The sequence below is a fragment of the Rosa rugosa genome, chromosome 2 (assembly GCF_958449725.1).
Source record: "Rosa rugosa chromosome 2, drRosRugo1.1, whole genome shotgun sequence".
Classification (NCBI taxonomy): Eukaryota; Viridiplantae; Streptophyta; class Magnoliopsida; order Rosales; family Rosaceae; genus Rosa; species Rosa rugosa.
In genome coordinates, this window is record NC_084821.1 from 33,259,564 (window position 1) to 33,274,256 (window position 14,693).

Genomic DNA, 14,693 nt, shown 5'->3' on the forward strand with positions numbered 1-14,693 from the left:
TGGACAGTTCATGGCCATAAGAAGCTTACGGTTAGATTCAATTAAGAAGCTAACTATGTTTTAGACCAACTTTTCTAGTATCTTTATCGTTCAGTTTTTAGGTCTTTATAAGTAGATTATTTTTGCAATTTTCATCTAAAAATTTATGATCGTTTGGTGTAATCGCCGTGGCAAATAGCAATGGCGGCGCCCTCGACGACAATAACGATTTTGCCGTTGTCTAGCTGTCGCCATTGGTCTTTTGCTACGACAATTTGACTTTTCAAAATGTTGTGCTGTGGCCACTGGAATTTTTTTTAAGTGATATATATATATATATATATATATATATATATATATATATATATATATATATATATAGCGAGACCTCGCTCTGAAATTAAAGTGCGAGATTGGAGTTTAGGGTCACTTTTCGGTCGCATATTCACATGTCGACCGTTCAGTTTTTAGGTATTGATGTATAGATCATCTCTGCAAAATTTCAGCCAAATTGATGATCTTTAAGGTATCTAACTCGCTTAAACCAGTGGACGAACTGAATCTGTCAAACCTGAACCGTACTAGCTTTAAGGCAGTTATCAATGCCTTAACGACTATCAATTTAGCTGAAATTTTGCAGAGATGATCTATACATTAGTACCTAAAAACTGAACGGTCGAGATGTGGATATGCGACTGAAAAGTGACCCTAAACTCCAACCTCACACTTTAATTTCAGAGCGAGGCCTCGCTCTGGATAGGATATATATATATATATAACTTGAAAATATTTAACTATAGTATACATACATATACTTCATTGAGAGGGCAATGATAAGAAAGAATCTAACCAAAACTAATACTAAATAAGTTACTGGAAAAGAAATATTATATAGAAGCATTTTTTTTATTCAATAAAAAAAAATAGGAGAGAAGAACTTTGTCGAAACTAACGTCAAAAGCTATAACACAAATCCTTTTCTTATTGAATAAGCTTTTCTTATTGAATAAGAAGAGAAAAAGAGGTTGGCAAGAATGAGAAGAGTCGTGAAAGTAGAGCTAATTTTGTTTCTTCTCTTTTTGTACAGGGAGAAATAATATTTTGGGGAAAAAAATATAAAACATGTTGTGTGGTATGAGTTGTATCTAAACAGAAAAGAAAATAGTTAAACAAAATATGACTGTAGCTATACTACCAATCTTTTTCTTATTGAATAATAAGCGAAGAAGAGGTTGACAATAATAAGCAGTGTCTGAAAGTAGAGTTAATTTTGTTGCTTCTCTTTTCGTACCGGCAGAAATAATATTTTGGGGTAAAAAATATAAAACATGTTGTATGGTACAAGTTATATCTAAACAAAAAAGAAAATAGTTAAATAAAATATGAAGTAAAACAGAAAGAAAAGAAAAAAAAGAGGAACCCAACAGTCAAAAGGAAGTAAAACTGAAAAGAAAAAAAATCAATAATAATAGCTAAACAAAATACGACTAACATCAACTAGTTTTACTACTAATTTTTTTTTCTTATTGAATCAGAAGAGAAAACGAGGTTGACCATAATAAGAAGTGTTGTGAAAGTGGAGCTAATTTTGTTGCTTCTCTTTTCGTACTGGCAAAAATAATATTTTGGGGAAAAAACTATAGAACATGTTGTATGGTACGAGTTATATCTAAATAGAAAAGAAAACAGTTAAACAAAATATGAAGTAAAACAGAAAGGAAAAAAAACAAGGAACCCAACAATCAAAAGGAAGTAAAATTGAAAATAAAAAAAAATCAATAATGCAGTCCAATGAAAGGGTACCAAGTTTTGAAATGGGGTTACCAGGATTAAAAATCAAGGTCCTTAGCCAAGAACGCAACATGAAACAATTAATAGATTTGACATATGGTAATGCACTAGCTTGTAGTGAATTTTGGGTTGGACTGCACCACTGAGTAGATACGCCGCTGGTTCAGCGTAGCATATATAGATCTATGAATAGAGAAGTAAAGATTAAATATAGGGAGGGTTTAATATGGTATACATTGATTAAGTAAGCTTTTATACAAACCTGATATAGAACTCAAATAACTCAAACATTGGCAGGGGCCCTAACATAGGTCTGTCATTAATCCTGAGTTACTATCAACGATCGAATTTGAATGACTTTGTAGTGTGTCCGACGAAATAATAATTATAAGACTAAATTTACTTTCAATTTTCTTTTTCCTCTTTTTGGTTTTCAAATTGTTAACGATGTATAGAAACTTTCTTTTTTTCTTCTTTTGGTGGCATATGTACAATAATAACTAGTATATCAAGTTAAAAGATTGATATTAAACTATTATAGTAACTTTGACTGCGAAAGAAACCGGAAAATGGTAAAAAGAGAACTTTTAGGTTTAAAAAGTTAAATTACCAAAGTATCCTCCTAAGAGACTAAGAGAATAGTGTTGCTATTTCATGATTTCGGGTTCTAGAATGTTCCACTATGACTTGTGCGAGGGTACTTCCGTCATTTTGCAAGAATGGTGGAGGGAACCAACTAGTGTAGAAGGTCGTGACGTGGCAGGTAGAGAGTGGGGGCAGGGAGGAAGAGACGAAATTGCCCAAATAGGATACTGGGGTGAAATATATAGAAATGTTAGGGTAGTAGAGTAATTTAAGATAGCTTAGGGGGTGAAATAGAAATGTTAGGGTAGTAGAGTAATTTAAGATAGCTTAGGGACCCAGAAAAGATCTCTCAGTTTATTAAGCTTAAAGACCCAGAAAAGATCTCTCAGTTTATTAGACAGCTTTCCTCCCAGAGAGTCATTTCTAGCTCTAGTCACACTCAGCAAGTCTTATCTTCAACAATTTTCCATGGAAAACAAGCGTCCCTCCTCTCCGTCCCTTGATGAGTCCTCTATGCCATTGAAGAAACCCAAGGGCAAAGCACGTACATGTTGATGATGCTTCAGGTAATCACCTTTCTTTTAGCTACCAGCTATGCCCACATTTTTACTAGATCTAACCAGCTCGTTCCCATATTTTTCAAAAAACAAAACTAGCTCGCCCCAGTTTTACCATATCTAACTAGCCCTTTGTTTTACCATACAGGAAGCTCACCAAAACCTACTGGTTTCCCAGATGCTTCTTCAGGTATTTACAGATCTGCCCTTATAACTAGTTTTTTTTAATTTTATTTCTTTCTTGTTTTTCCTTCCGTAGATGTTCAAACCAAAGAGAGATAAATTGTTGGTTTGTAGTTTTTGTTTATCGAGAGAGAGAGAGAGAGAGAAAAGAAAGCCTCTCTCGGAAGTGAAAGCAGCAGATCCATATGCAAAGAGGCTTCCTTGCGTTCTTTTACGGGAGAGGCTTCCTTACATGTCATGATACATAATTACTTTATGGATCACTAGAACGCTCGCGAGGAATGACGTGCGTTCAGAATAATCATAAGAATCTTCAGAACTAGCCCTCACTTCATTATAGAATTTAGGGTGCTCATCTTCATCTGAATGAGCAACACAAGCATAAGATTCTAGAAGAGTCCTATTCTTCATACATATAGTTTTACAATAAGAAGAAACTAAAGTTTTGTTTTACCAAAAGAGTCTTCATTGCTTTCTTTTCCGAGAGAGTCTTCCTTGCTTTCTTTTCCGAGAGAGGCTTCCTTGCTTTCACTTCCAGGAGAGGCTTCTTTGCTTTCACTGCCGGGAGAGGCTTCCTTGCCGGCAGCAGATCCAGATGCAAGAGGCCATGGTTAGGATCTGCTGCCGGCAAGAAAGAGTCCAGAAGAGGCTTCTTTGCTTTCACTGCCGGGAGAGGCTTCCTTGGGAAAGCAAGGAAGCCTCTCCCAGAAAAGAAAGCAAGGAAGACTCTTTTGGTAAAACAAAACTTTAGTTTCTTCTTATTGTAAAACTATATGTATGAAGAATAAGACTCTTCTGGAATCTTATGCTTGTGTTGCTCATTCAGATGAAGATGAGCACCCTGAATTCTATAATGAAGCGAGGGCTAGTTCTGAAGATTCCTATGATTATTATGAACGCCACGTTATTCCTCGCGAGCATTCTAGTGATGACTCTGACTCGGATGATGGTGGTGACTACAACAGTGCCAGGTACAACGCCTCCGAACGTGATGAATATTAGGTATGTATTTTTGGGTTTTCACCTATTGCTGGGAATTGGTTTTATCTGTGACTTCTTTCTTTTCTTGTTTCTTGTTTACATGAAGATACATAGTCTTACAAATCTTTTTTGCCTGCCAATTGAAGTAAAATGATTCCAATTTAGTTCAATTAAAGTTACAGTATCTTTTCAATTATATATTGTTTTCTATGACATGTCTTGTTTGTTTATATACTTGGTTGTTCCTGATATATAATTTTACAAGCCTGGTCTTGTAAAATTGGAACAAAATGATTTCAATTTGAAGTACAGTTTCTGGTTTATGAGATGTGTACATATAAATATTTACATGAATATTTTCAAGTTGTCCTTTATATAAGTTTCTGGATGTTGGATGATCAGCAAAGTTCTAAAAAACGCTAGGCGCTAGTCGGGCTGAAGGCCGGGGACTAGCGCCTAGGGGCCTAGGCTGGAGCCTAGGCGGGGACTAGGCGGTTTTTTTTTTTTTTTTTTTAATTTTATTTTTATTTTTATAACATATAATTATATAAATAAAAATATAAAAGGTATTATAATGTTTGAAAATAGTAAAAATACTCAAAATATAGATAAAATGTTCAACAACAATGAGATAATGAGTTCTTAGAAATAAAAAAAATTGCAAATTTGATTCTTCCAAGCCTAATCCTCAAATTCTTCTTCTCCATATCCCTCTAGTACTCCCTCCTCATCGGACTCAAACTCAAAATCCATCTCATCTTCTTCCTCTTCATCCGATACAAAATCCTCCTCATGAAGTTCTCTAATTTCTTGAAGTCTACAACTTCTCCTAGGCTCTAAACTACTATCCAGTCCCAATCCCGATCCCTCTCCAACTATTTCACTAGTAAGATCGGACTCAACATCTTCATCACCACCATCCACAATCCATCCTTAGGCCATAGTAGCTTCACTAGCAAGTATACATCCACATTCTTCTCTTTCATTCTTCTCTTCTTGTTGATGATCTTGGCATTGAATGGGACATAGACTAAATTGTTTAACCTCGTTGTATCTAGTCTATTCCTTTTCTTTGTATGGATCTACATAAAGAAAAAAAAAAGTATATTATGAGTTTCTAAATAATTAGTAAACTACATTACTACTTGCTTATAAACTTACAAAAATACATAACTAAATAAGTATTTACCCCCTCAAAAGCGCTCCAATTTCTCTCACATCCGGATGAGCTTGTGGTCAATGAAAGTATCCTTTTAGCCATACTTTGCAATTTTGGTACAAGGTTTCCATAAATATTCCACCACAAAACTAAAAAAAAACATAAACAAAACAACAACAATTATGAATTAGCCAAACTCCAAAAGCAAAACAAACAAAACCATAACAATTGGCTATATAAAAAAATAAGTTGGTATTTCTTACCCGGATTATAAGTGTCATCATTTTGTGCGCATCCCACCTTAGCCAAACCTCTTCCAAATCCACCCTCTTTCTTCAAATACTTGTGCAATTCTACATTTGTCACCAAACTTTGAGTTTGAATGTCATCGGGAAAGAATACCTCAACACAAGTGAAGAACCCATCCATGACCACATTATCATTCTCAATGCTTGGATTGGCATAAGTGTAGTAAGGGTTCAAGAGGTAACCCGCTAAATGCAATGGACTATCAAGTCGATCACGGACTTTTCCATCAACAATGTCAAGGATTGGACGATAGTGAGCTTCTTGATCTTTGAATGCCATTTTAATCTCCTCTTTGGCTCTAAGTAGTTCTCCATACACAAAGCTCATTGATGGCTTTCTATCCCCATCAACAAGGCGAAGCATCTTGACTAAAGGGGCAAACACTTTCAAGCAAAGACTTACCCCATTCAAAAAAGAAGCACTCAAAGCAATATTCACCGCCGCCTTCCCCTTTACACTCTTTGCATGCTTGCTTTCATTCCATTCATCACTAGTAATCATAGCTCTCAACTCATTCTTCTTCTCCATCAAGCTTTGCAAAGTGAGGAAAGCGGTTGCAAATCTAGTGACTCCCGGCGTCACTATATCTCTTTTCTTTGTAAACTTCCTCATCAATGCCAAAGTCTTGTGATGTGCATAAATATAGATGGTGAAGCTCTTTGCCTTCTCAATCACTCATTTGAATCTAGGTTGGTTTCCAATTCCTTGAAGCATAAGATTCAAGGTGTGAGTTGCACTTGAAGTCCAAAATATGTTTGGCCTCTTCAACTTCATCAAATCTCCCGCCGCCATATTATTTGAAGCATTGTCCGTCACCACTTGAACCACATTTTGTGGCCCAACATCTTCAATGCACTTGTCCACATATTCAAAAATATACGTCCTGGTGTGTGCCTCATCCGATGCTTCCTTAGAAGAAAGAAAAGTTGTGCCTTCCGCACAATTGACACACAAATTCATGATACTTCTTCTTTTCCGGTCGCTCCAAGCATCGGTCATAATAGAGCAACCATTCAAAGCCCACTCTTCTTCTTGCTTCTTCAATGAACTTTTAGTTCTCTCTACCTCTTCCTTCAATAATGGCTCCCTTAATTGGTATTGGCTTGGAGGTCGGTAACCCGGGCCAAATTGACCAACCGCTTCGACAAACCTCTTGAAGCTATCACTATCAACGACATGAAAAGGAATCCCGGCTTCATACACCCATCTAGCCAAGTATTGATGCACACTATGTGTTCTTTGCTTGAAAAGTGCATCATTGATATTTTGTTGCCTCATCTTCCTACTTCCATCCAATGAAGAATCCGGATCGATGGGGGATGCAAAACGGTCCATAGGCCTAAGAGTATGCGGCATTCTTCTTGTCCCTTGACTCGCTTCATTGTCTTCATCTCCTTCAAGAATGACTTCTTGCCTCACTTCTGCTTCATGTCTACTCTTTTGTTTCTTCTTAGACTTTGCCTCTTCAATAGCATTCTTGCATTTGGCTTTATCCTCATCCGAAGACTTTTTACAAGGAGCCACATTTCCCTTGATGTGGGCAATATGTTGATTCATTCGATATATCCCACCACTCACTAATTTCCCACACAACTTACACTTCAACCTATCCAAGTTTGAAGCATCCGCCAACTCCGCCAACTCCGCATATTCCCATCCAATATCACCCGAACCACGCTTCAATGATGAACCCATCTCCGACATTGCATTAGATGCTGAGGAAGATGTAGTACCCACCATTGCCCTAAATAAGTAAAAAGAGTATTCAACATTCAACAACCAATCAACCTATATATGCAATTCAGTTAACCAAAACAGAGCCTAATTCAAAAGTTAAATGAATTACCAAAAACTCAAAAAGTCCATAACAAAGCATAATTAAAAACTGAGCATAGGCAGTAACGATGCAATTCAATTAATCAATTGATTCAATTCCCATTAAGTCATTCACAGAGGCCAAAACAAGCTGCAATTCAATTAATCAATTAATTCAATTCCCAAAACAGAGGCCAAATATCATTATCTCAAAACAATACAGTAACTCAGTAAGCAAAGTCCAACACAACTCCAAGCCTCCAACAATCATGAATCAGAAACACCAAAATCCAAAACTTGAGAATGAGATACACAAGTACAAAACATTCAAACAGCTCGAAGAATCACCAAAATACGTACAGAACAATTAAATTGTAAGTTTATAACATTCATAGTTTGATACTTTGAGACAATGACTCAATACCCAACATTCCAGCAACTTAACAAGACTCACAATGTATTGAAGAATCACCGAGATTGCAGAATCAATCACCGAATCCAAAACCCAGAAATCGAGCTTCAAGAATCACCGAGTTTGAAGTTTGAACCCATAAATTGAGCATGAAGAATCACCAAAGCTTCGAGGTTGAAGAATCACCGAGCTTGAAGCCTTGAACCCAGAAATCGAACCCAGAAATTGAGCTTGAAGAATCACCAAGCTTCGAGGTTGAAGAATCACCGAGCTTGAAGCCTTGAAGCCAGAAATCGAACCCAGAAAGCCCTGAAAAGTGTGAACCCAGAAATTGTGAGATTGAAACCCAGAAATTCGATTGAAACTTTGAAAGACAAAAACCTAGAAAGAGAGCTGGAAGTCCAGTTTACCGGTGAGCTGGAGAGCTAGAGAGCTGGCCGGAGACTCGGAGAGAGACTGAGAGTCTGAGAATCGACTGATCGAGGGAGCGATGGAGCGGGGTTCGCGTTTTGATTTTGAACCCAGAAAATGAAACCCTATTTCCATATTTCGTCGCGTTTTGGTTTTGATTTGGGTTTAAGAGATTTTTTTTTAAAAAAAAAAAAAGAAGAGAAAGCTCCTAGGCGCCGACCGCCCAGATCCCGCTTAGCCCCGCCTAGGCCGCCTAGGCGGCCGACTTTACTCCCAGCGCCCAACTCACTCGACTAGGGAAGAATCGGAACAGTTTTGATGCGCCTAGGCCAATTTTTAGAACCTTGATGATCAGTATCCATTTCAAGCAATTCCTAGAAAATCTTAAGTATTAGAGATTTAGATGCTTCATTGTAAATCTATATGTACAACTATTTTAATAGCAAGCAGAAAATTGTTAATCACAACAAAGTGCAACACTCTCTCTTTCTTGTTATTTCCATGAGTCCATGCCTAGACAGTTCAGAGACTTTAACCATTGAATACGACCTATATATCTTTATCTTTTACTTAATAATCTCTTTATTTACTTGTCATATATATATATAAGCCAGCTCAAAGTGGAACAGATGATTTTAACTTCAATTAATTACTTTATGGGTGATAAGAAGTTTACATGTCATGATACATAATTTTTCAATATGGATCTCACTACGTATATTTGTATGTGCATTTGTAAACTTTTTGTTTTGACAAGAAGAAGTGCATTAAAACATAGCCAAGGAACTGGCAGCAAATTACAGAGCAAAGAACTTGCTAAAAGAAAACCAACTGAAATGAAACTAAAGACTGACTAAACAACGTCAGAAAGGAGGATATGAAATAAGGAGGAAGGAGGATAATTGATCCAATCATCCGGACACATCCCCCTGCGAGCTAAATAGGCCAGATGACGAGCTGCCTGATTTGCCGATCGATCTGCTGGTTGATAACCAACTTGACGAGGGTAAAGCAACTGTCCAATCTCGAACTTGATCTATCAGAGGTGACACTGACCAATTTGAAGATAGAGTGAAGTCGTTTAGGAGTTGGGCAAGATGGAGTGAATCCAATTCATGTAGAAAGGAAACACCAGTACGTAGGATAAAGAGATACTAATTTATGAGCCACATAGACACATAAGCTAGCAGCCATAGCTTCAGCATAGATCAAAGACGGAGCAGAAACAGAAAGATGTGAACCCCCGATCACAACCCCATTTCCATTTCGAGCTACTGAAGCCAGACCTACTACTGACTCAGACCAGGATGTATGCATTTGTAAACTTGACTAATGTTCATTTGTAAACTTGTAAACTCTAGATAGCTCACATGCCCAAAAACTTTGTTTGCTTTCTAATTGACAATAATTTTTTTTTCATTCTATCTTAACTCGATCAGGTGCACAGCACCAGCTATATATATGGAGGAATTAATGAATGACCATTTGAACTTTTGAAGCAGCTGATGATTACTTCTGGCTAGTTAATACTATTTAATGACATTAATTGCAGACCTTTAGTTTATTTGGCATTTTGGCAGACTTCTAATTTTCATTTCTCTATGACTATGTTTGACCACATTGTGGCATGCTATGTTTGATATTTGCTAGACTTCAAATCTATGTTTGGCTATATTTTGCCATTATTATGCATGGGTGCCTCGTAGTTGTTAAGTTGATAGAGAATTAATTAACTTTGTTCATGGTATATAAGCCTGTAGCAATGTACGTAATAAGTGGGCATATTACAGTCCTCACCACGTACTATATCTATAATCTATTAACCACTAAAAACCCTAGTCTCTCTAGCCTTGCGCCGCGAGAGAGCGAATTCGTCACCTAAACGATCCTGTCCGGCGGCGACCGCTGGTAGCGCCGGTGTCACCGTGTTGCCGGGAGTTTTGCTGCCGGACAGGTATTTCATTTGCCCTGGCCTCTGGGATTGATGGTTTGGAGATAATTGTGGTGGGTTGCTCTCAATCTGGTTCGAAGCTTCTGGGTGGCAAGGTGGGTCTGGGCATCGTCGCAAGGGTGGTGATTGGCGTCGGGGGTGGATTGGAGACCGATCCAATTTGCTCCAGAATGCGGCGGCAGCGGCAGATCATATCGACGAAGATATTTTCTTGCTCCGTTTGCTCGGGTTTTTCTTCCAACTATGGTTGGATCTGGACTCTTGCACGCGGCTGGGGTGATGTTTTGGTGCGATGGGTCATGACGGTGTGGTTGCAGTCTTGGGATGTGGGCGGCGGCGGGTCACCTGGGCACGGCGGCGGTGGGTTTGCACTTCTGCTGGAGGTGGTGAACTGTGATTGGGCTTGGGCCCATCATTTTTGGCTCTTAGCTTTTCCCTTTAGACCTAGTGGGCTGGCAATTTGGGCTGGGCTGTTTGCCTAGTCTCTCTATGTTTTTAGTTTTATCTAATTACAATAAATTCCTAGTATTAGGAAATCTATGTCTCTTTAGCGTCTCTGGAGTAGTACCGAAGGAGGATATCCGCTAGTTCTACGTATTGATTGTGTAATGAGTAGGACTATATGTACGTACCACTTGTGGGTACTACCACTAGCTTCTTGTCTGTCTATGCCCTTAAATGACAGCGAAAGGGTATGTAACGGCCTATTCTGACTTGTGATGAATATATTATTTCGCCCCTGGCATATTCAAAAAAAAAAAAAAAAAAAATCTATAATCTATTAGACAATTTACAGTCCTCTCCAATCCTGTCAATCTATTAATATTTGGGGACTCCCATATAGATTAATATTATTACTTGAATCAAGTGGACCTCTGAGTCAGCCCAGATGAAGTCACTCTTTCGATCCCTTTTTCGAATCAACGGTTGATGATGATCATTGCCAGCCTGGGCACTGGGCACGACTCAAGCTGTATGATACCTAGCTGAGCAGTTTAAGTTTATTTTTGCCTGCTTAGCTTAGAGGCTTCATTAATCAACTTAAAAAGAAACTTGGCTTTGATGGTGCAGATAACCTGATTGAGTTGCTTAAGAAGCTGATCATTAATAAAAAATTATAACTTAAAAAATAAAACAACTTACTATAATGGAATGATATAAATTGGACCCGGTGCGAAAATTTAAGTGAGGCCTAACTATGTATCTTGAACAATGAATTAATTCTCCAAGAGTTTGAATAATTCTGTTGATGATGTCAATAAGAAGCTTGGAATAACCTAATTCCATAAGGATATTTAAATGGCCCTCACGAACAAAATTTTTTGTCAATCTTAGAAAAGAAGAAGAAAAAAAAAAAAAAAAACTTATTACGATTCAGTGATATATTAAACAAAGTTTATAACATTTTCTTTACTCATAAAAACAAATTTTGTCAATCTTAGAATTATTTGAGAGTAATTTTTTTGAGGGGAACGGGAATAATTCCACTGATAATAATCATACAACCTCACTAGGTCAAGTTAAAGGGGATTCGAAGACCACTCAATTACATCCACTGCTCAATTATTATTCATTACTACAATTCTAAAAAGAAGATAAAAAAAATGAAAAGCCAAACGAAAAATGCAAAGAAAAACAACTAGCTAACAGCTAAAGTGTACCCTAACTTTCTGCATCTGCCTTAACTAGCTTGGGGCCTAATGACCCTCATGGTGTACCCCTCCACAAGTCACTGCAATGAATAGCCTCAAATTAGGATCATGTTAAGACCAACCCACAACAAGCCCAGCCCAAAATCCAGCCCAAGCCAGAGAGATGAGGGAAAATGGGTTGGAGCTAAAAGTCCAGCCCATTCCTACTACTTAATTTCTGCACCTACAACGAAAAGCAGCAACCACCTCCCGCTATTGCAATAACTGAAGGCAACGAAACAAACAGATCCCCTCTGTTGAACCTTTCACCACCTCTAGAGACTGACGCTGCTGCACACAATATGTTATCTACGATTTGAAATCGAAGAAAATTATCCAAACCCGGTAAGGAACCGAGCTCTAATCAGGCCAAACTATCGCAGCTACGGACCAATGAGAGGAGCTAGTACTCCTCATGTCGTTGCCGCTTGAGAAAAAGGGACACCATAGCGCCCTACCAGCAGTTGGAGAAGTCGCCACCACTACTACACGATACCTACGGGTTTCGGTCTATTGGAAAATATACTATGATATTACTAATTTGAGAGTTATTATACATACATATCCTTGTTTTTATAATACACACCCCATAATTTTTTTTTGCCAATTTTTCCTACCTTTCATTTCTCTCCCTCATCTCTTTCACTGAACTCATTGTCAGCAGAAACAATTCTCTCTCTCTCTGATTGCGTCTCTTTATCCAAAATTAAAGTTTTGAAGGCCAACCCTTTTGATCTTAGACTGAGCATGGTATTTTTTTTCTGCTTTAAGAGATCTTGAACATAAAATGAACGTCTTTAATTTGACTCTTTTTAACAGTATAACTCTATGACAGGGGTCATCATTTGGCCTTTAGGCCCTAAGCCAATTTCAAGCACTCCCGGCCCGGCCCTTTTTCAAATATGGTAAGGTAAGGGCTATGGAAATAAAGCCCGGCCCGAACCATTTGAATGCATAAGGCCCAAGCCCAGCCCGGCCCGACCCTTTAAGCACTCCGTAACAAGCCCTAATAATTTTTTATTTTTTTAATTTTCTAAATATGTTCATCTTTTTTTATCTACATACAACTTATCCCTTTATTATTTTGTAATTGATTTAGGAAGCTTTATATTCTTTAATATTATCTTTATTAAACAACAATTAATTTTTGGAGATTTGGAGAGATAATTAATTATTTACAACTACTTTAACTAATATTTATAAATGTTATTAAGGTGACTTAAAATATATGTATATATTAAATAGAGTCAACAACAAAAAAGGAGTCTTGGATTACACACCGATACACCATTGAGTCATATTTTGCTAAAAAAGAAAATGTATTTTTTTTTTGTCAAACAAAGTAAGGCTCTTTCGGCCTTATTCGGAGGTCCGACCCTTTTAGCTCTTACGAGATGGGCCTTAAGGACGGGTAGGGGCTTACATATTGAAGCCTCAGCCCAGCCCAGCCCGACCCTGAGTTTTGTTAACTTTGACTAGACTCGGCTTGACCATACCTAAACTCTAAAATTTAGGGTAGAGTCGACCCTGGCCCGACCCATGATGACCCTTACTCTATGTTTTAGTTTAATTAAAGAAAGTTTAGCAATTTTGTTAGATGTAACGCCCCAAACCACACCTCACCAGTCTAGGCTCGCGGCACTATGACCCTGGCACGTCATAGTGCCGTGAGCCTAGACTATAAATTGAAGGTTTGATCTACATTCTAGGGGAGACCGTCTAATGAGGTCCACTAAAATGAGGACTAGTTGAGGACTCTGATCAATGCTTTAGGAGACCCACTTTTTGATTGCATTATGGTAAATCTACCGTTAGATGTTTATGTATGCATGAGTAGATCACTTCTGAAAATTTTCTTCCAAATTGTTAATCGTTAAGATACCGAACTAGATCAAATCAATGGACGAATCAAATCTATCAAACATGAACTGATAATCACGACTATGAATGCTTTAGCAGTTTTTAATTTGGTTGAAAAAATTTCATAAATGATCTACACATAAATATCTACACATCTAACGGTTGATTTGTAGAAATGTGATCGAAAAGTGAGTCTAATAAAAAAGTCCTTAACAAATCCTCATTTTAGTGGTTCTCATTAGAAAGGCTCCCTGCATTCTAGATAAACTACAAGGCCCCGTTTGGATGACAGGAAATCATGGTATGGAATGAGAATTAATTTCATTTTCCATTCAGATGTGTTGTTTGGTTGTAAATAGAGATTGGAAAGGAAATAAAAAATGAGATTTGACTGGAAATTGACTCCCTCATAAAGCCTGAATTGAATTACCTAGTTAGGGGTGGTATTCTAATTCCATTTCTCCCTGTCAAAGGAAAAATTACATAAATTGCCCCTCTAAAAAAATTAAATTCCCCCGCCATTATTCTTTTCGGGATCATAGTTCCCGCTATTGGATCAGGATATAAGATATCGCATAACCCTTCTTCTTCCTACAACTGCCGTCGTCTTCTTTAAGCAATTTGTCGAAGTCTTCTACTAACAAAGGTAATCTTCTACAGAATTATTTTTGTTATTTTTTATTTTTTATTTTTTAATATATTCTCTTCGAATTCCTTTCTTCTGCTCCTGAAGGAAAAAGATGATACATCAAGAATATGATTATCTTCTTCTTCAGATTTGAGCAAACAAGATACAAGTTTTTCATTTATGATTATCTATTGTTTTATGTATGTTTCGATCAATTTTGTGGGATTGTTATTGGATTACGAATGATAGAATACTTGTTTCAGTGAATATGAGTTCTTATTGGTTGTTGTGTCTGGTGAAAAGTGAGTTCAAAGGTCGATCTTCTCTCTATTTTATCTGTTCATCTGGAATAATTGTACCTATTTTTTTTGTTCTTTATCA

At 37.4% G+C, this 14,693-nt stretch overlaps 2 protein-coding genes across 2 annotated transcripts; both read right to left on the bottom strand.

Annotated features, from left to right (window-relative positions):
- Positions 1–4,757: 4,757 nt before the first annotated feature.
- On the bottom strand, positions 4,758–6,156 carry LOC133730653 (uncharacterized). Its single transcript, XM_062158204.1, has 2 exons — positions 5,499–6,156; positions 4,758–5,008 (listed from the first exon to the last, which is right to left on the bottom strand). The coding sequence occupies exons 1-2, from the start codon at positions 6,154–6,156 to the stop codon at positions 4,758–4,760; spliced, it is 909 nt and encodes a 302-aa protein (XP_062014188.1).
- Positions 6,157–6,219: 63 nt separating this feature from the next.
- On the bottom strand, positions 6,220–7,284 carry LOC133730654 (uncharacterized). The gene has a single exon (XM_062158205.1). It carries the CDS (start codon positions 7,282–7,284, stop codon positions 6,220–6,222), a length of 1,065 nt encoding a protein of 354 aa, XP_062014189.1.
- Between the last annotated feature and the right edge of the window lie 7,409 nt (positions 7,285–14,693).